The following is a 20,000-nucleotide window of genomic DNA, read 5'->3' as shown; positions in this document are numbered from 1 at the left end:
GATAAAAAATAATTACAACAACTGTTTTTCCTGGCGATTTTCAAGAGAAAAAAAATCAAAGATACACAAGAATTCCAACTCCCCCATACAACTACTGACTCATAAAGTGCTTTACAAAATCAAACACTTTTCAGGAAAGAAAAAATGGTTTGTCTCTTTCGACTACCTTGCCAACATTTCCAAATTTTCAAACCATTAATAGTTTTAAAAATATCATTAAAATTACATGTCGCCCACTGTAAATTGGACTGATGAGCCAACACAACTCCTTCAGTTCAAAAATGCGTAAAAGAGTGTCCTTTCATTTCCTATCAGAGCTTGGCGCTAACAAATCACATGGTTAACTTTTTTTTTCCGACTGGTCAACTCTATGGATAATTTCAGTGGCCGTTTTGTTACCTGATTTTCACATTCAGCAATTCTCCCATTTCTTTCCTGAATTTCTGCTTTGGATTCCTCAGCTGTCTTTGTCACTTTTTCCAGATACTCATTAACCTCTTCATATTTTTTCTGTAAACAATAAAGATAAAATAATAACACTATTAAAATAAGTGAAAGCAGAATTACAGCTAACCAATGGCTGAAACACTTTAATAACGACAGGGCTTAAATCCTGGAGAATCATTACAGAGTACAGCTGTATGTGGATACAAAATATGGCAATATGGCTGTCACTTCTTTATTTTCCCCCACAAACAGGCTGCCTTGAAAAGCAAGACTACCATGACAATTTGGAGGTTTTCAGCAGACTAATCCAAGTGTACATGTACGTTCTAAGCTGGCTTCAAATAGCTGCCTTGACGTGCAGCCATATACATGTACCGTAGTATACATGTACCAGTAGGTGCTTTTAACTAACAAAATGTCAGCATGTAAACAATAATTATCTGGTTTTAAGTTTTGCCACAAAAAAAAAAATAAAAAAAATAAAAAATAAAAAATAAAAAATAATAATAATAATAATAATGATGATGATGATGATGGTGTGGCAAGACTACATATATCTAGAAAGAATGGTGAATGAGGGCTAATCTCTGTGGAGGACTGCGTACATAGATCAAGCTGTAACTGGGTTCTCCAGTTACATTGCGCAAAGCAATGAGATGCTGCTTACAGCAGCCCAGGGAGATTCCATGAGCCCCCAGGAAACTAACAAAGATTTCAGGAAGAGTAGACATGAAGAAAGGATGAACGAGGTAAAAGAGAAACAGTTACATGGACAATGATTCTTTAGAGAGATGGAAGGAGTAGCAAGTGACAAGAATTGAGGTTGGCTGGAGAAGTGTCACCTGAAGAAAAGTACTGAGGGACTTACTATGGCTGCACAGAGCCAGTCACTCCAAGCATGCTATCCAGGCGAAGATAGACAAGACCCAGAAGGATCCTTTGTGCAGATTATGCAAGAAATATGATGAGACCATACGTCACATACTAAGTGAATGTCCAAAGCTAGCCTCAATGGAATACAAGTGGCGTCATGACAACATGGCCAAAGGTATCCATTGGGACTTTTGCAAGCACTGTGGAGTTGACTGTGGAGATAAGTGGTATGAGCACTCCTCACTTTTGGTATAGTACACTGCACCTGTCTGTCTGTCTTTCATGCAAATATTAAATCTCAATTATCTCTTAAATGTTGTGCCCTTCAAGAATTTATATTTTTCCTTTGCCATTTTGTGACCTGTGTCAGACATTGCTGCTGTTTACTGACCTGTGACTTGTCAAGCTTCCTTTGCATCCTTGTTAGCACCAGTTTGCCTTCTTCTAGCTGATCTTTGTAACTAAGCATCTGAAAAAACAAAACAAAAAAACCATGGAAGGTACACTAAGACATGTACTGTATCAAACTATGTTTTCTTCACATACATGTAAGTATGCATCGACTACATTTTTGTTTGCACAGTAGCTGGCCAATGTAAACTGAAAATCTCTGAAATCAACAGAAGGGAGGTAAACTGTACATGTGTACATGTATTTGTAGGTTTGTTGCACATTCTAATAATTATGCCTGCAAATTAGATTTTCCTCAACCCGTTCCCTCGCTATCACTCTTGTCTGCAAATTATTATTATTATTGTTATTATTATTACTATTATGATTATTTATTATTATTATTATTATTATTACCGTAAACGTCCATGTATAAGCCACACTTTTTTTCACAAAATTGAAGGCAAAAATCAAGGGTGCGGCTTATCCATGGATACATCTGTGTTTGGAGTTTTAAAAAACCTAATTAATATTCATACAACTTCTTAAGATCTCAGTAAAGAAACATAAAAGAAACTGAGAGCATGTTGCTGTTGTTCATTGACTTTTTAATGAGTGGTGGCTCCTAAAGGAGCCGTTTGTGTCTTCGAGTGTTTGTCTGCGAATCTTGCTCTCCAAGAGTTCTTTCAAGCGATTAATTTTCGCTTTACTCGAACAAGTTAACACCAACCTACAAGGAATCTCCATTCCTCCGCACAGCTGTTTACAGTTACGTCTTCGGCCAGTCACTTCCACGCATATCTTTCCACCAAGTGCGATAAAATACCACAAAATTCACGAGTACTCGTGAGGTAAATGGCCGACTGTTTCATTGCCATTGACCACCTTCTCGACAAATTTGTCGACTGCATTATCAAGCTCCTGTTCTGCATAAATTTTTTCGCCTATTGCGGGTACATCTTTATAGAAGTGGCCATGATACCCAGGCCCTGGCCCAGACTCCTCCCCACATTTAAAGCTTGGCTACTAAGCACTCGTTCGTTTTGTTTCAATATCGAAGGAATATTTTTAACTTTATGGTGAAGCCTTGATTGTTTGTCCTTGTTGGTTTATAGCAATAGAATGTTACTCGAACTTCAAACTCTATTGTATTACATTTTTTTCCAAAATCTGCGCTTCTAAATTCAGGGTGCGGCTTATCTACGGTTGCGGCTTATACATGGACGTTTACGGTATTAGATGGGATTAGATGGGACTACATTTTGTACTAGCAGTCTATTTTATACCTCTTTCTCGGCACAATCACGTATCCGCCTGGCGTCATCTTCTTTAGCAGCTGATGTCTTCACTTCCTCCTCCAAGATCTTAATTCTCGCATTCTGACTCCTCATTACATCTAAAAGATTAAAATAATGTCTTTTAATTAGTGTAAAATGTACAAAAAAAATGATAATACAAAGAGTTGTTTGTTTATACTGCAATAATTACATTTCACATATCTTGGTGAATGATTTGATCAGTCACTTACCACGAAGATGAGGTCCCTCAGATCCGTGTCGTGTTCTTCCGAACTGTAACCATAAAACAGACAGTGTCTTTGTTTGTTTATTTTACAAAAATACCTTTTACTTTTAAATCTACTACTAAACTAGTTTAAGTAATGATCTGTGTAAGATGGAAAGCAATGTCCTTTGTTATGCGGCAACGGGGCTTTCCCCACATAGGAATGTTATCATTTTTACACAGAGAATGCATAAACCTACAGGAAAGCCGTTAACGCAATAAAATTCATTTACAGCCCACTTTGAAAGGGTGTTTTTTTGTGTTAAAAGATTTTGATCAATCACAAGAGTTGAAAACAAAAGCCAAGAAACGTTTACAATTTTACATGTTTCCCACATACGATTTCTGTGGAATTCATTTAAACTGAGACCAGATGAAAGATGGAAGATGGTTGGAAAGTAAGGATGAATATAATACTGCTTTTATGAAGTTTTGTTAACTTTTGCTGTTTAAGCCAATCAGAAGTAAGTACAGACAATAGAAAAGTTATCACCTTTTTGCATACCAATTGAATTCCAATGTCGAAAACGCACAACGAGAAACGTTTCCTGTATACTCACAATTTAATTCTTCTGCATTACAATCTACAACACTCGACTCAACTCGACAATTCGCTGAGGGAAAACTGATCGGGCAAAGTACATTATCAAACAATCACGCAATTCTTAGGTGGTGTTAAATTATTGTCAATCATCAAGGTAATTAAAATTATGAATTCTTGCAGTTTCCGACACACTCCCCCATATGACTCGTGCGTAGGTAACGAGACATATGCTCAAGAAGGTAACGGCTACGTCTTAACAAACAAAGAGTCACGAGAAATTCTTAACGAGTAAAATTGACTATAAATGCTTCGGCCTAAAATAATGTTCAGTTCAGTTCTGCTTGAACGATATCTTTCACTCGGAGTTCCGTGGCTGCAGCAGCACCACGCCTGGGTCTGAACATTGGTGCGTCTGGGTTGAGAGTCATAGCTGTTTCTTGATTGTCGTCTTCATCACAGGACAGCTCTAACGGGTACAACAGCTGCACAGGACGCTCGACGTGTGACCGTCCGACCCGTAACTTAGCACCACGCACTACTCCATCTCTTCCAGCAATCATTGCTCCACAATCCCCAGCGGCCAGCTAGAGAATCTCCAACAGCTAGAGAATTCTCTTTTCCTTTCTTTCCGCGTCTGAGCCGGTGACGCTCACGCAGCGCGCTCAAGTATTCGGTCGTCCACCTACGCCACATCACATCTTTCGTTTTCATCAGGAACTTGGCGCGTTTCCTTAAATCTCTTTCTTCTATGTGATAGGGTTGCAACTCGGGCAGAACACTGGAGTTTAACATCAGGAAAACATTCGGTGTTAATGTCGGAAGTTGCACGTCGTCTTCCACGTAACACAACAGGCGGTTGTTCATCGCAACTTCAATGTCCAGGATGACTTCACTCAGTTCTTCCCAGGTAAGCAGACCTTGGCCAACTGTTTTGTAGAACATGGACTTCATCAATCCAATGAGACGCTCAAACTGTCCACCCCACAATGGTGCTCGGCTGAGGTTGAACTGCCACTGGATGGAATGCTCGCTCAGGAAGGAATGGAATCTTTCATCTCTCCGCACCTTCTTTACCCACTTGGCAGCGGCGACAAAGGTTTTACCATTGTCTGAATAGACTTTCGATGGATGTCCTCTCCTGGCAATAAAGCGCTTTAAACTTTGGATGAAATCGGTAGTCTCCAAACTTGGCAATAACTCTAAGAACACTCCACGAGTAAGGCTACACGAATACAAGATCACGTACGCTTTACGTTCTTCCTTGCGCTTGCTGCGGTACTTCACAGGACCCGCGAAATCAACACCTATCACATTGAAAGGTGTGGTTCCTTCTGTTCTCTCGCTAGGCAGCGGTGCCGTGGGTGGATTCTTCAAGGCTACTGCTTGAAAGCGTTTGCAACCACTGCAATTCTTCCGGTTTTCTTGACTAACTTCCGCAGTCGGGGTACCCAGTATTTTTCTCCCACTTTCGTCATCGTCAAAAGAAACTCCCCCATGGAGTGTAGTCACGTGGGCATGCTGGACCATCTTAGCTGTAAAAAGGACTGAATCTGGCAGGTAGATGGGATAATCTCCCTGTACACGACCTCGGCATTCCAACAAACCATGTTTGTTTTGTTGTAGGTTGAGCTGTTCTTGATCCGCGATAAAATTTGTATTGCTCATTCCCTCTTTCTGCGTTCTCTTGATCGAGAACAACTCATGCTCAGCTAGCTCTGCCGTTGTCAGAGGTCCACGGATCTTGTTGGAAGGACGACAACAATTGCGCAAGAATCGCGAGATCCAAGCACCAATTCTCATAGCATTACGAAGGCTGAACTTCTCGAGAAGGTCATCCAATTTGTTTCTCCCTTCGACACCAACCGCGACAAGATCTTTTTGAACCTGTCTCTCTGCTCTACTTTCGGGGCTTGGCTCTGTTACAATCTCAGCTGGCCACTTGGCGGGGTCTCCCAGCCACGAAGGCCCTTTCCACCAAATTTCTGCTCCACTCACACTACCACCACGACTTCCCAGATCAGCAGGGTTATGGACTGTCGGGACGTGATGCCGTAAAACGTTCCGGTGGCTTTGAATCTTCCTCACACGATTCGCGACGAATTGGCGGTAGTCTCCGTGATCACTGATCCAGTGAAGGGCGACGGAACTGTCCAACCAACAGTGGGTATCAGCTGCTAGTGGGAATCCCTCCAATGCTTGTCGCACGTTGTTGGCCAGATTGACGGCCATATGACCTGACACGAGTTCCAGTCGGGGAATGGTCAGCCCTTGTTTGGCAAGCCGAGCCTTTGCGGTGATTAATCCTTGTGACGCTCCCGATGCTTGAGTCACCACTGCATAGACTGCAGCACATACTCCTCGACCGCTAGCGTCGCTGAATGCGTGTAATTGTATCTCTTGAATTTCTTCTTGGTGAAGAGGAACGCAGCGTTGTACTGTAACGACACCCGGAATGTTCTGTTCCCACTTCCTCCACTGTACCGCTAAGTCTTCCGGTAACGGGCTATCCCACGCGCTCTTTTGTACGCAGGTTTCCCGGTATAGCAGTTTGCCCTCCAGCAAAACTGGTGATGCTAAACCCAGCAGATCGTACACTTTTGCTAAGTTGGTAAGGATCCCTCGCTTCGTCAGTTCGGCTGGTGGACTTGGAAAGTCAACGTGAAGGGTGTCCTGGACCTTGTCCCAACTAACACCAAGTAGTTTGATCCCTTCTGGCTTTGACACATTGTTGAGCTGTTCTTTGGCGAATGACCTCTCGTAATTTTCACAATCAGTTTCTAGCTCCTCCTTGTTAGAGTGCCACTTGTGTAGCTCGAACTTGGCGTCATTAAAGATCTCAATTGCTTCTCGTTTCAACTGCTTAGTCTTGTCTACGATCCAGTGAAAGCGCAAGGCATCTCGGTCACTTTCACGAATTCGCACTTGTAGGAACGCACGGCGAAGATCTCCAGCAACCAACACAGGGTGGAAGCGGCAACAAGTGAGAACGCTCCACAGCTTGTTCTGTAGAGGCAGGCCAGCATGTAGGCACTCATTTAGTGATGGGGCCATTTCGTGAGCTCTCGCAGACGCATCATACACGACTTGAAGCTTTGTTGTTTCCGCACCCTCACGAACAACCGCACGATGTGGCAAATAGAACTCTCTCCCGGAGACTTCGGCAGGTGCCCGTTCTACTACGCCTTCCGCCAACTGTTCTCTTATGACGTCATCATAGTCGTCCAACATGTTCTTTCGGCGTAATTTCCGCAAGAGGGAACTTAGTCGTCGCATACTTCCGTCACGGTTATTTGGTAGGGCAGGACAATTCCCTTTCCAAGGCAGGCTCGTCTCGTACCAACCTTCAGGTGATCGCGTCAGTTGCTCTTTAAACTCATTGTAGACATCAAACTGGTCCCCGGCTGGCGTATCTGCTAGGCCAAGAACATCAAGCGCACACAATCTCTCGAAGTCACAGTTCGAATTCACCGCCATATAAACAGGTGTTAAATCTTGGTCTGCGCCAGGCGACATGATTGTCCACCCAAAACGGGTATACTCCGCTACTGGGTCCCCACGACGACCCACACGCAAACGTTCTCCTGTCCGAATTTTCGCAAATTTGTTCGCGCCCAGTATGAGATGTACAGGCAGCTTAGCTTTGTCGTCGACATCATCCATGCGTACTCCCTTGAGGTGAGAGTTCCCTTCTATCAGCTGGTTGTAACGAGGGTTTTCTAAAATCAGCAACTCTCTCTTGTTGACTTTGGTGATGTCCACTTCGAGCTCAAAATCACTAGTAACTGAGCTGATAACCACTCCAAAAACTTGCATAGTTCTTGTTGTGACGCCAGTCAGCATCGCTATTTGTCTCAAACCGGTCGATTTTAAACTTGCATTAATCAAGTCGATTGCAGTAGCAGAGGCGTACGAATGACTTGCTCCACTGTCCAACAGGGCTCTAAATTTGTATCCATTAATCGTGACTACCACCACAGGATGAATGACGGCCGAGTTGCCGATGTGATTCGCTGTCATCCCTGGCTCACGTGTCTGAGCTTGAAATTGGATGTTATCGCACAATGATGTACTATGCCTTGCGTGACATACTTGACAAGTGGACTTGCTTTTGCACTCTCCTGCTCGGTGCCCAATTCCTGAACAATTGAAACACATATGTTTCTCTAGGAAAACCTTTTTCCTCGCTTCAACACTCACAACCTTGTCACAGTTAACAGCCTTGTGATCTGGACTCTGGCAAAATAGACAGCCTCGGATGTTCGCTTGTTGATTTCTGTCATCACGTTTTGCGTAGAGCGCCCTCAATTTCTCTCTTCGATTGACAGTTGTCACAGTCTTCGGCTTTGAACTTTCGACTCCTTGAACTGGATTGTTAATTGTCCATTTCTCAAGCGCCTCAAGAAATTGCAAGAATGTCCATTCGCTCCAGTTTTCATCGATCATGGCCAGCTCGTTCTTAATTACATCTAGCTTGTCAAATGTGAAACGTACAGCGGCGTCCAGTTTGTTTATGCTCTGCATTGTTTGCAGCGACTCAACATTGAAAATTAGTATCTCGTAAAATTCATGAATCTTCTTGAAATCCCTTTCTCTGACAGTAGGGAGTTCTAGTATATTCCTTACGTAGGTTCCCACAACTTCGCTCGTTTTTCCATATCGTCTTGCGAGTAGATCTTTAGCCTTATTATAACCTTCGGGGGTAAACGGAAGGTTTCTCACCTTCAAATCCACCAATTCTTTCAAGTATGAGAATTTAGTAACTTCAGGGGTAGAGGACTTGTCAATTTGTGTTTCGAACTGTCCCCAAAACCGCACCCAGTCTTGTGGTGTGCCATCAAACTTTGTGACTACTAGCTTCGGCATTTTTACCGCGTTACTAGCCATCGCTATGATTTCCGGTGGCTCTGTTTGAGCTTGTTTCAACTCCAATTTTTTCTTTTCAAATTCTAACTCCTCTGCATGTGCACGCTCAACAGCTTCTTGCTTCTGTCTCAGTTTCTTTCTCTCCAATTCGATTTCTCGTTTGTGCTCGTAAAGAGCAGTTGCGTGCTTCAAATTGCGGTCGATCTGCTCAATCTGGCGTGTCAATTCACGCATACATTCATCCGCTTGATTCACAACTTCTTCAATTCCGCTAGCCCATTCTCGAACTGACTCTTCATCCTCGCCATTTACGAACTTTTTCTCCTCTATTGATTCCTTTAACGTGTTCACTGCTGTTACCATAGTCTCTAGCGAGGTTCTGTCTCTTTCTGAAGCTTTTAGGTCATCCTTCGTTAGTACCTCGTCTGTCTTTTTCACTCGAAAGCTAAGTGTTTTTATTTTCCCGTTCAAATCCGCAATTTGTGTCTCCATGTTGCTTAACAACGTCCCGTCGGAGGTGCCACTTTGTCGAAAACGCACAACGAGAAACGTTTCCTGTATACTCACAATTTAATTCTTCTGCATTACAATCTACAACACTCGACTCAACTCAAAAGTGTTAGCTCAGGGAAAACTGAGCGGGCAAAGTACATTATCAAACAATCACGCAATTCTTAGGTGGTGTTAAATTATCGTCAATCATCAAGGTACTGTAATTAAATGAATTCTTGCAGTTTCCGACATCCAACATGTTCGTTGCCGTTGTTGCTATCGTTCTTATCTGGACCGTTTCTTAACAGATATACCGGTAATGGTATTCAAAGTGCCATTACATTTTTATAGAAAAAGTGACAAGTTATTTCCAAATTGACTATTCGCTTGAAATTGTGTCTTTTCCCAGTTGGACACTGATTAACAATGACTTGGGAGATATTCTATCTTTGTTTGTTGGCATTTGGAAATGTTCAACATTTTGATGCACACAGATCCACATACAACTGTAGATCAATGTACATAGTCAAGAGTGAATTAGACAAGAGTGTTGTTTTGACATGGGTGGGCTCCCCAGCAAAGTCACAAATGAGTCTATTTTTTTCTGTCTCCAAAGCAGTTTTTTTAAAGAAGGAACATTTTTCATGTTCAAATATTTGTTACCCATGCTACTTAATTTAAGTTTCTTGTATTATGTGGCTGTTTTTGAAATTAAGGTTTCTAATTTCACACAGCTTGTTTCATTTACACTGTATTAAACTTATCTTAACCCTAACTTTTTAGTAATACCAGTAATATTACAAGATGGCCATAGGATAAACTACTGTTGATGGCATTTAAGGAGTTACCATTGATAAATTTAATTTACATGATTGTATTTCCCATTTTTATTTCAAGCATTTAACATAAAGTACTTGTCTTGTAATATCATCATATCATATCATATGTCTTTATTTACCCTCGGATTTTTAGAGTAGCTTGGTGTAGCTAATATCTCCGAGCATCTACCCTCCCAACCATGATACATCACAGAAGACAGACCACAACACCGGGAACTACAGGCCCTACAATGATGATTGACTGGATGCATGCCTTGCAAATAAATCATGTACATGAGGTCTGACACTCTTTCCACTCCACAGGTACAATACTATGTACATGTTAATGAATTAAATGCAATAAATTATCGTCCCCATTACAGTAGGATTCACATTAGTGCAGTCTCGGGTCCTACATCGCAAGGTTTTTGAATTCCTGACATTAATTTTGGCTTCATCCCCCAGTTTTACTACAGTACCATCATGGACAAAATTCTTGGGACTTTAAATGAGGCTAAATATCATTAAGGTAACGTTAACACCAAGCCAATGCAGCGGTTTCTCCTGAGATATTTGGGGCACTCCAGGGAGGTTTGCAGGGGCATTGCCATGTGCTTTGGCTTCAGTCACCTTGTTGCTTACCGGCATGCTTTTTCCTCCCTCCCTCCCTCCCATGTTTTAGGGTAAGTATAAAATGTACATTTCACACACTGGTGATGTGTTGATGGCACCACTCCCTTTTTTCTCTACAGAAGTCAAATTAATACATGTATGTGGTACTTACAGTAACAGACCACATAAAATAAAAGATTCCCAGAGTTCCAAAGAAAAATGTGGCAAAGAGGACAGCAGGATGGACAAATGCCAGGTCATCACAGAGCTGATCAAACATCTAATGAAGAGAAATTAAAATCATTCTCAACAATTTGCATGCTAGCCCTTTGTCAGAGCAAATGAAGCGCTGCCCTTTCCATATCTTTTAAGGACGAAGATTATAGTGTAGAGTTTTTTTTCCTATTTATTATTCCAAACGTACTTTTTGTTCTGTCTCCAAAGCAGTTTTTTTTAAAAAAGGAAAATTTTCATGCTCAAAATTAATGTTTTTAACCATACTACTTAATTTAAGTTTCTTGTATTATAGGGCTGTTTTCGAAATTAAGGTTTCTAATTCCACAGACTAACCCCAACTTTTGGCAAAGAGTTTCCCTCAACTTACTATCCAAACACACAATCCCCCCCCCCCTCCCCCTCCCCCTCCACCCCAATTACCTACTTTGCTAGAGACTATTACATGTACTTCAGTTAGTGGAGAGGAACCCCTTCCTGTGAAGAGATTCTTGCTACAGCACTATAATCATGCCACAAAGGTTGCTAGCAGACTAGTCTACACAGTAGGACTTGACTTGAAAAAATGATTTGTTAGCCACTGGCTAAACTCTATAATAAGTACATGTAACTGGCCCATACTCTCTTAGTTTTAAGGCAAAATGATTTCAGGGCTGTAGGACAAAGAAGCCAAATATTGTGTTTTGTTCTTTTGACACTTACTGCGGCAAGTCCAACATTGGCTAACACATCTCTTGTTCTGTGTCTCACCGTCGGCCAGTATGAGAGCAAAACGTCCAAGGATACAGCATGGAAATTCCGAAAAGCTTCCATGAACACAGCATAAGCAGAGAAACTAGTAGATTTCCTTTCAGTGGTGTTCTCTAGAGGGAGAGTTGCGTCAAAAATTATCTTGGGAGGTTTACTTACTTCTGCACCTGAAAAATCAAGTGAGGAATGTCAGACTACGGTTGGGGGAAGGGGGGGGGGGGGGGGGGGTTTAAGTACTCATACTTAAAACTTAAAGACAAAGAATGAGTTACAGGTATTTCAATTTTACCCAAAGAGCCTACACTGTATTTAAAATTGAGGCCTGTTATTAAAGTCACAAAAGAGCTAGATGTCATGTACTCAGTTTACCCAAATGGAGGTTGTTTGATTGTAAATGTAAAGTAACGCAGCCCTGGCAATGCAACAGACATTAATTAATATTTAATGAATATCATTATTACTTGACGATGGTGTGTTGGATTTGAAATAGTGAACAGCCAATTAATCAGGAGTCAGGTAGCATTGAGTCGGCCATACCCAATGACATATCAGACAAGACCAAAATATACCGTTTTACTGTAAACTTTCATGTATGTAAAAGATTTAAATACTTGGAAGTTCCCTTCCCACCACAAATAATAATTTTTCAGATTGGCAACTCTTGGCACAATCATAGTTAGTATAAACCAGGTTTCATGCGTCAATCAGAATTCTAATGCTAGGGGATGCCATCATGCCATAAAAGCATAACACAAAATCTTAAAATAAACTAACAAAACAATAAAACTCGTAAAATAGAGCCAAACCAAGATTACAGACTGATTACAGACCTTCAGAGCGGTCAGACTTGGGCATAGGAATCATTGGTGTTCCCGTGACTGTATTTGAGAAAGAACCAGTTGAAGAGGCAGATGGTTGTATCATATCTTCCGTGAGAAACACAATATCTGGAATTGCCTTGGTCGTGGAACTTGTCGAGGTTACTGGAGAGTTGGTTTTTGTAGGAACAATGTTCTTAGCAGGAGGAGTTGGAGTCCAACTGCTAACAATGCTGGTCTCAGAGGCTGGAAGCATGATGGAGGCTATAAAATGAGCAGGACATTGACTATGGTTGTGAAAAGATTATTTTGGAAGAAACAACATTAATTTTACATACAGGCAGCCAACTGGGGACAATGCAAGTAAATAATAAGTACTTATGTAAAGCAATTTGAGATATTGCACAATAATTTTGTCCTTGTCATACAGTCATGTAATTTAATAATAAGAAAAAGGGTTGATTTTCTATGCTTAGGGTACTGCGAGGGGAGGAGGGAGAAGTAAATCTGTTCAGTAAAACATTTTGTATCAACTGGGTTTATAAGTACAGCTGTAATTATAGTAATTATAGAACTGAGTGTCGTACAATTCAGGGAGTAATGAGTGTTTTCAAAATCAGCAGAGTACACAGCGCACAGCGTGATTTGAAATTACAAACATGATTACTGCTGAATTGTACGACACAAATTCCTATTATGAATTAATCATAACTATAACAAAATGCAAAACAAAAGTCAAGGATGAAAAGTCTTTGAATACCCTTTTGTGTGAAAAAGTTAAAATTATAATTTTATTCAGTCTGTTTTGCAAACAGTAGGAAAACAGCAAGAAAGACCTCATCCAAGTGCATGACGCTCAATTTGTTCAAATTGGATACCTGTAATTGGACACCCACATGATCGCGTGCCAATTAGGCAATAAATAAACATGCGCAGAATCAATAAAATTAAAAAATTTTGTAATAGTTACCATTAGGTACTGAATTTTGGTCAGGAAGAGATTGAAAAACAATAATTTCGAGCATACACACATTGTATACATGTAATTTGGATGGGCAAACACTCAAAAATTGATTATTTTAATGAATATCAGAATGGTTAACTCATCTATCTTTTTGGAAAAAAAATTAATGAAATAACACTTAAACCAATAATAATATTATTATTATTATTGGCCTCAAAAGAGCAACACAGTTGAACCGATTCCTCGTTAAAATTTTTACATGTATTAAGTGTTCAAGGAACAAACCTTGCTCAACTTTGGCTGGAACTTCCTGCTCCTTAGAGGTTGTTTTTGGCCTTTCTTTCACAAGCTTTTGTGTTGCGTGCTCTCCTCCTCTGCGTACCTTTGGTCGTTCAGTGGGTTTGCTGATCTTGTACTCTTCAGCCAGTTTCTCAAATTTCTTTCGCTCCTCTGCGAGTTGCTCTAATTTTCTTTTCAGGGCGGCTTCCCGTTCATCCAGTCTTGCTCCCTTTATCTTCCAATCTTCAGTCCCCTCTTGTTCAATTCTCTCCACTTCCTGCTTATGATTGAATCCTTGCTTCCTGTTGTGAAGCACCCTTTGTCCATTCTGTTGCTCCTGGTTTAACTTATCTGGCGGCTTCACAATTGGTTTCACAGGCAACTTCTCAGCCTTTCTCATCCTTGTAACACCAGGATCTTTACCATTCTGTTTAACTCTCACCCACTCTTTTTTCATCTTATCAAAATTCTTCTCCTCGTGTGCCACTACTACCTTTCTCCCTATTTTATCTTGTTGTCTCATAGGTGACTCTGCCTCACTGTGCTGTTTTGTTGTCTCCTTCCTTTCATCGTTGGCTCCCTCAATCTCCTCCAGTTGTTTTCTCAAGGTTTCCAACCTTCGCCGCCTGTTCTCTTCCTCTTCCTTCCTTTCTGTAGCCATTCTCACCTTTTCCTTCAGTAATTCTTCTTCTTCTTCTTCTTCTTCCTGCTTTCTCAACCGTTCTTGTTCCAAAGCTCTCAATTCTTCTTGCTCTTTCACTTCGTTTATCCCTCTATGAACTGGTTTTTCATCATCTGCTATTTTCATTTCATTTTTCTCTTCTACGTATTCATTATTATGACTGGCCTTTTTCTCTTCATCTTTGCTATCACTCATCTTCTCCTGATCTAATTCTACTTCTTTTCCAGCTTTGCTACCACTAGCTACCTTCTCCACATTAGGTACATCTTCCAATGTTACTTCCTTTGAAACCTGATGTGGTTCTAAATCGGCCCCTTTACCCAGTTGTTCCCTCTGATCTTGCTTTTGCATGGCATCATCAGCCTCTTTCTTGGCGTCAGAGCCAAGATCTGTTTTCTCTATTTCAGTTTCAGTAACTGTACTTTGTTCAAGGCTTTCCCCTTGATTGTCAATAACAGGCCTTTCTTCTTTGTTATCCCATTCCTTTTCCACTTTATCTGACCCTCTGGCCTCCTCCTCGTCATCCCTTTCCTCATCTGAGGTTGTCACACCCTTTCCATTTTGACCTGTGCCTTTCCACAAATCACGATCCTCATTAACCTCTACAAGGTTTTTCTCCACTTCTACAGTTCTAAATTTATCTCCCCCTTCCTGTTTAGATGGTGCACGTTTGCTCTCCTCCTCAGTGACAGGATCTTTATCTAAATTCTCAGTGGAGTCATCCTCTTCCTTCATCAAGCCCTTTCTTTTCACCCGAAGGTGTTCCAAATCTTCATCTGATAACTCCGTCTTTGTCAGAGTTTCCATCTGACCAAATTCTTTTTCTTTTGAGTCTCTAAGCTCATTTTGATCATCTCTTTGATCATCATTTTTGATGTTAATATTAACTTCCTTTTTATTAAACACAGCTTCTGCCGAGTCTGAATCCTTCACAAAGGATACATGTGGAACAGGGGCAACCCCCGGCCAAATACTTTTCTCATTTGCACCTTTCCCATTGAAAGTTTTTGCAGTTTGAGAATCCTCGGTAACTGATTTCAAATAAGTAGAACCTGTGAATTCTGGAACAATTGATTCCAATAATTGTTCTTTTCCATCCTGCAGGACTATCCCATTCTCTTGATCTTCTTGTGGGATATTATCACTGCTGTCTGCAATTGCTTCCTCTTGATTCTTAAAAAATAATGATAATTGAAATTAAAACACATTTCCAAAAGATTGGGCATGCAAAATTAATATGCAGGCCATTTAAGGTGCACCAAGACCAAATTCATTTGTCTATCTCCAAAGAGTAGAAGACTAGAAATCACACTACCCGTAACCTCTCTGATTTCATTAGCAAAGAATATTCATTTGACTGCACATTATCATAATCTTGGAGCACACTTTAGGAGTAGTTGGAGCACACAATATTGTGCTGCAATCTTACTTTCAATGAGCAGACTAATGCTTGGGTGAGCTGCACACAAAACCAGACTAACATTAGCGAGTAGATTCAACTCTTGTTGATAAAGCAACATCCAAAAAGCAGCTTAAATGAGCAAAATTGCAACTACAATCTTCTTTCTTATGTTTGTGATGCAACAGTAACTGTTATTAGACTTGTTTTAAATGGCTATTGCCAACTGCAACTGTCCCTTGAAAAAGGGAAATGTACTAGCCAATATCACAAATACCATGATACTCTTTGTTTGTCGCTCCAAAATATTGCGTAAGCATTGTTTCCAGTTACTCTTGGGACCATTATAAGTCTCAAGAGAAAATAAAAACAGTGCTTATGCAAAATTTTGGAGGGACTAACATTGGTACACTGTATTTCTGATATTGGCTAATAAGGTGATGGCACTTGTCACAAAATCATAGAAAAGAGGCCAATCAAAGCATAGGGCAAACAAAAGGCCACATTATTTTTCAAAGGGTGTACTGTTATTACAGCAGGCAGTAGGTGCTGCTCTAATCCAATTGCATGAACAACTTGTCCCCAGCAGGGATGTAGATACGAATTGTGACCTCACACAGGAAAACGTACACTAACGTTTTAACGTTTAACGGCCGAAAGCGTCAGTTAGCCGTTAGCCATCGTCAGTCAGCCGTTAGTAATCCATTAGTCAACGTTAGACGGTGTCACCAAACCGTTAGATGGTTTCACCAAACCGTTAGACTGTTGCACCAAACCATTAGTAGTATGGATAAAGCATTAGTGGTTACCTTCAACCGTTAGAAAAATTTAGCATTCGTTAGTTCATTTAGCCGTTAGAAGGACCGTAACTGGATCAGAGGATCGGAGGACTCAAATACCACTCGTAGCAACTTATTTGTGTCATGTGATGCTGCCTCTTAATTGCGTATATTATTCTTTGTCCAGTAACATCAGAAAGAAAACTAGCCAGCATTATCTTCATAAAAGACAAGTGTGAGAATAAACTGAATAAAAGCCAAACACTTGCCGCGATTTCTTCCACCACCCCAGCCCCCAGATTGTATTTTCTTATGAAGCATTGAGATGATTATGAATGTGTTCTACGAACTGCTACCCTAAAAAGTTATATAAAATTATCTTTGAGGAATAACTGACAAAAATAGATCAATCCTGGCAACAAAAGGAGGACAGGGTTTTCTTTAAGGTTTAAGTAGCCGGAGGTTTTTGCAAAGTAGACGGTTGTGGGTCCAGAGGATGGGCTTTAGCCCATCGCTTCTAGGGGGATCCGGGGGCATGCTCCCCCGGAAAATTTTTGAAAACTGAATACCGGAAAATGCATTTCCTGGCATTTTGGGCCATGAAACTCAAACATTAGAGGGATCAATCAAGCTGCAATTATACTATGAAAACCATGTTACTCAAAGAAAGACGAAGCGACATTTCAATAATACAACCCTATAAACAAAAAGTTGAGTGATATTTTTTGTATCTTTTTGGTGGTTTTGCTGGAGCTAACGAGCCTGGCAAATATTGCCACTTGACAACTTGTAAACATGGCACATACTTTGAAGGACTAGACCAGCAAAGGCTTCTGATTGGTTGTTAAATAAAGAAGCTGATTGGAGGATACTAATTGGCCAATGGCGTAAAGGATGTCTCGATCCTGTTTAGGTGTGAAGATGACACACATTCGTTACATTGTGTAATTAGCGGGAAAATATGCTTGCGGAACTTGGTTGTAGTAATTTCGAAAATTGAAAATCACTCGAGCGGTTTAAGAGTGATGTAGTTTTTTTTCCGAAGAGTTTAGGAGTGCCGTAAAGCAGTGAGAGTTGATCAAGAGTGACGTTGGATAAAGATCCGTTGTCATGTTGAAGCGTAGAGATGCCCTCGAGAGGACGAGCACTTACGCGGGCAAGTAGGATTTAACTCCGAGGAGCGTTACGTTCAAGTGTTTAAATAAAGTCTACGAGTCCTCAGCTTCTACGTTCGCTATAAATGATCTACGGAAAGTTTCGAAGTGAAAACGAAGGAGCGGTTAGTGAATGATCAGGGGCTAGTTTTGTTCCTCAGTTGAGTTGTGGTAAGAGATGCGTGAACGTAGGCTGAGCGTGTTGCTAGCAGAACATCATATGTAAATTTCCTTCTGGATTGAGAACAAACCTTTTGAAAGTGTTTCTTTGTTTACAAGTTTTTTTGTGATTGCGGTGTGATTAAAGGAAGTTTTGCGCGGACTAAAACGTCCTTGGGTGATTTTTCCTTCCGGTAAAATACAATCGGTGGCTGTTTAAAGATATCGAAATCCGATATGGCGGACAACAAATCATATTGTTCCTACTTTCCCGCCACCGCAGCAAGATTTTTTCAAAACGAAAGTCTCAAGCAGAACGTTTTTAAACTGCCCTTGAGTCAGAAGTCTTTTATGTGTTTTCAGAAAGGATAGGCACTGAAAAATTTTATTTGTATTGAGCCCAAGTAGTTTAGACCTCATAAACATCATCTCCTCTACATGTCTTGGCTCTTCAAACAATGAAAGTAGCCGGCGAACTTCGCCGGCTGCCGGCTCTTATATACAACCCTGGAGGAGGGCAAAGACAAAGCATGAAGTTACAAGTCATGTAAACGCTTTAAATAGAAAGAGCAAGTTAATAAGTGCGATAGTGATCTCGTTGCGTGGCTATCGCCTGAATACAAAAATAAATTTTTATTAATCGCAGTAATGAGTCCAGCAGAGCTTGAGTAAAGAAGTCGCTCGTAAAATCATTCGCTGTTTCAGTGCTACAATAATGTTTTCATTGCACCCACTGATTTTTTATTATGAAAAACCAATAAAAGGGATCGCTAGCACAGTTAGCACAGTATGCAAATAAAATGGTCTCAATTCCCAGTCCTTTTGTCAAACGAAACATTTCCATGACAACATAACATTGAGAAATATGTTGGAAGTGCGGAGTTAAGCTTTAATTCACAACGTGATGGCCGAGATTGAACACGAAGGAGAAGATTTTGAGGAAGTAGTGGAAAAAGTGAAGAAATTTCTGCGAGATAGCTGTGGTTGTACTCTTGGTCCAAAGAACGGTCAATGTTTCTTACAGTTTACCAAAGAAACAGTGTTGTTTAATTTAAACAACTGCCTTGAATTGTCGAGTGCTGATGAGCTTGATCTTGTGATTTTATCCTGTATCCAGGCATTCACCTGAGCCGAGTTCATTGGATGTAGAAGGAGTCCTCGTTGCTCATTTTATTACCACTCGAAACCAATTTGCAAGGACATGTTTTTGTGCTTTTACGGCGTCAGCTACTCTCGATTTCGTCGACTTATAAGAGCATTGCATGTACTAGAAACATGGTATCTCCCTACAGCAACACGACAACACAAGGCGACTCCCAACTGTAGCAACTGTAGTGAATAAATGTTTTTGGATTTTACGCATTCTAGTTATTTCGTCAAAACCTATGAAGGCCTTTAATTCTGCGTAGCTTACTTCGTGAAAACGAGCAGTGCGCTCAGAGGTATTCAACAGCTTTTGACGGCCATAACTACTTTCCGGTTACCATTAATTCCCATAGATCATCTCCTATGAAAACTAAGAAAAATATCTAATTCATTACGATTATCTAAAACAAAGTAAACGCCAGTGGCTTCCACGAAATCTGGAACTTGAATATTATCAAGCTGGTAATTTTCAGTGCGCTTTTCCTTCAGGATCGGACGGTGTCATTATTCGTGCCTTGGCTGTCACCCTCTTCTTCGCCACTTTTAAAGCCATCTGAATCAAAATTGCTATCACTAGTATCCCCACTTCTTACAGGAAAACCATAAAAGCTCCCTTTATCCTCCGAATCCTAAACAAGGTAGCGATATTCCCATCGTTTGATGCATTACCTCATGCATCAGCCATTGTTTTCGTGTAATTTGATGTGATCGCGCGATCGAAAGGACAAAAGGCCAGACCTCGTTTGTTGAGTCTCTTATCAGCTGTCAAAATAATTACATGTATGCTCACAAGACGACAAATGATTGGTCAATTATGCTCCCAAATCTCCATAACAACAAAAAAATACAGATTCACTAAGGGGGAGTGAGTGGAGGCCTAAGATCAAGCTGCCATGATTGTTTGTTGCCGGTTACAGTAATTCAGGCGTCGTCGCGAGCGGCCAGTTACGGCCGGTTTGGATGTCGATGGGTTAAAACTTTGCAACACTTAATTATTTATTGTTCGCCGGTTAGGCTTACGCTTCAACTTTAGT

At 40.8% G+C, this 20,000-nt stretch overlaps 1 protein-coding gene across 2 annotated transcripts in view; it reads right to left on the bottom strand.

The window, feature by feature from the left end:
* LOC137979044 (transport and Golgi organization protein 1 homolog) overlaps positions 1 to 20,000 on the bottom strand; it is a 51,581-nt gene that overhangs the window by 20,213 nt on the left and 11,368 nt on the right. For both annotated transcript variants that reach the window (XM_068826206.1, XM_068826207.1), the window contains exons 4-11: positions 13,654 to 15,502; positions 12,417 to 12,668; positions 11,539 to 11,753; positions 10,775 to 10,882; positions 3,239 to 3,281; positions 2,997 to 3,106; positions 1,712 to 1,789; positions 400 to 510 (exon numbers count right to left, since the gene is read on the bottom strand). In XM_068826206.1, coding sequence (XP_068682307.1) covers positions 400 to 510; positions 1,712 to 1,789; positions 2,997 to 3,106; positions 3,239 to 3,281; positions 10,775 to 10,882; positions 11,539 to 11,753; positions 12,417 to 12,668; positions 13,654 to 15,502 — 2,766 coding nt within the window. The remainder of the gene's footprint in view (positions 1 to 399; positions 511 to 1,711; positions 1,790 to 2,996; positions 3,107 to 3,238; positions 3,282 to 10,774; positions 10,883 to 11,538; positions 11,754 to 12,416; positions 12,669 to 13,653; positions 15,503 to 20,000) is intronic.

Source organism: Montipora foliosa, chromosome 12 (assembly GCF_036669935.1).
Source record: "Montipora foliosa isolate CH-2021 chromosome 12, ASM3666993v2, whole genome shotgun sequence".
Lineage (NCBI taxonomy): Eukaryota > Metazoa > Cnidaria > Anthozoa > Scleractinia > Acroporidae > Montipora > Montipora foliosa.
The sequence above is the reverse complement of the archived record's forward strand: the minus strand, read 5'-3'. Positions and strand labels throughout refer to the sequence as shown.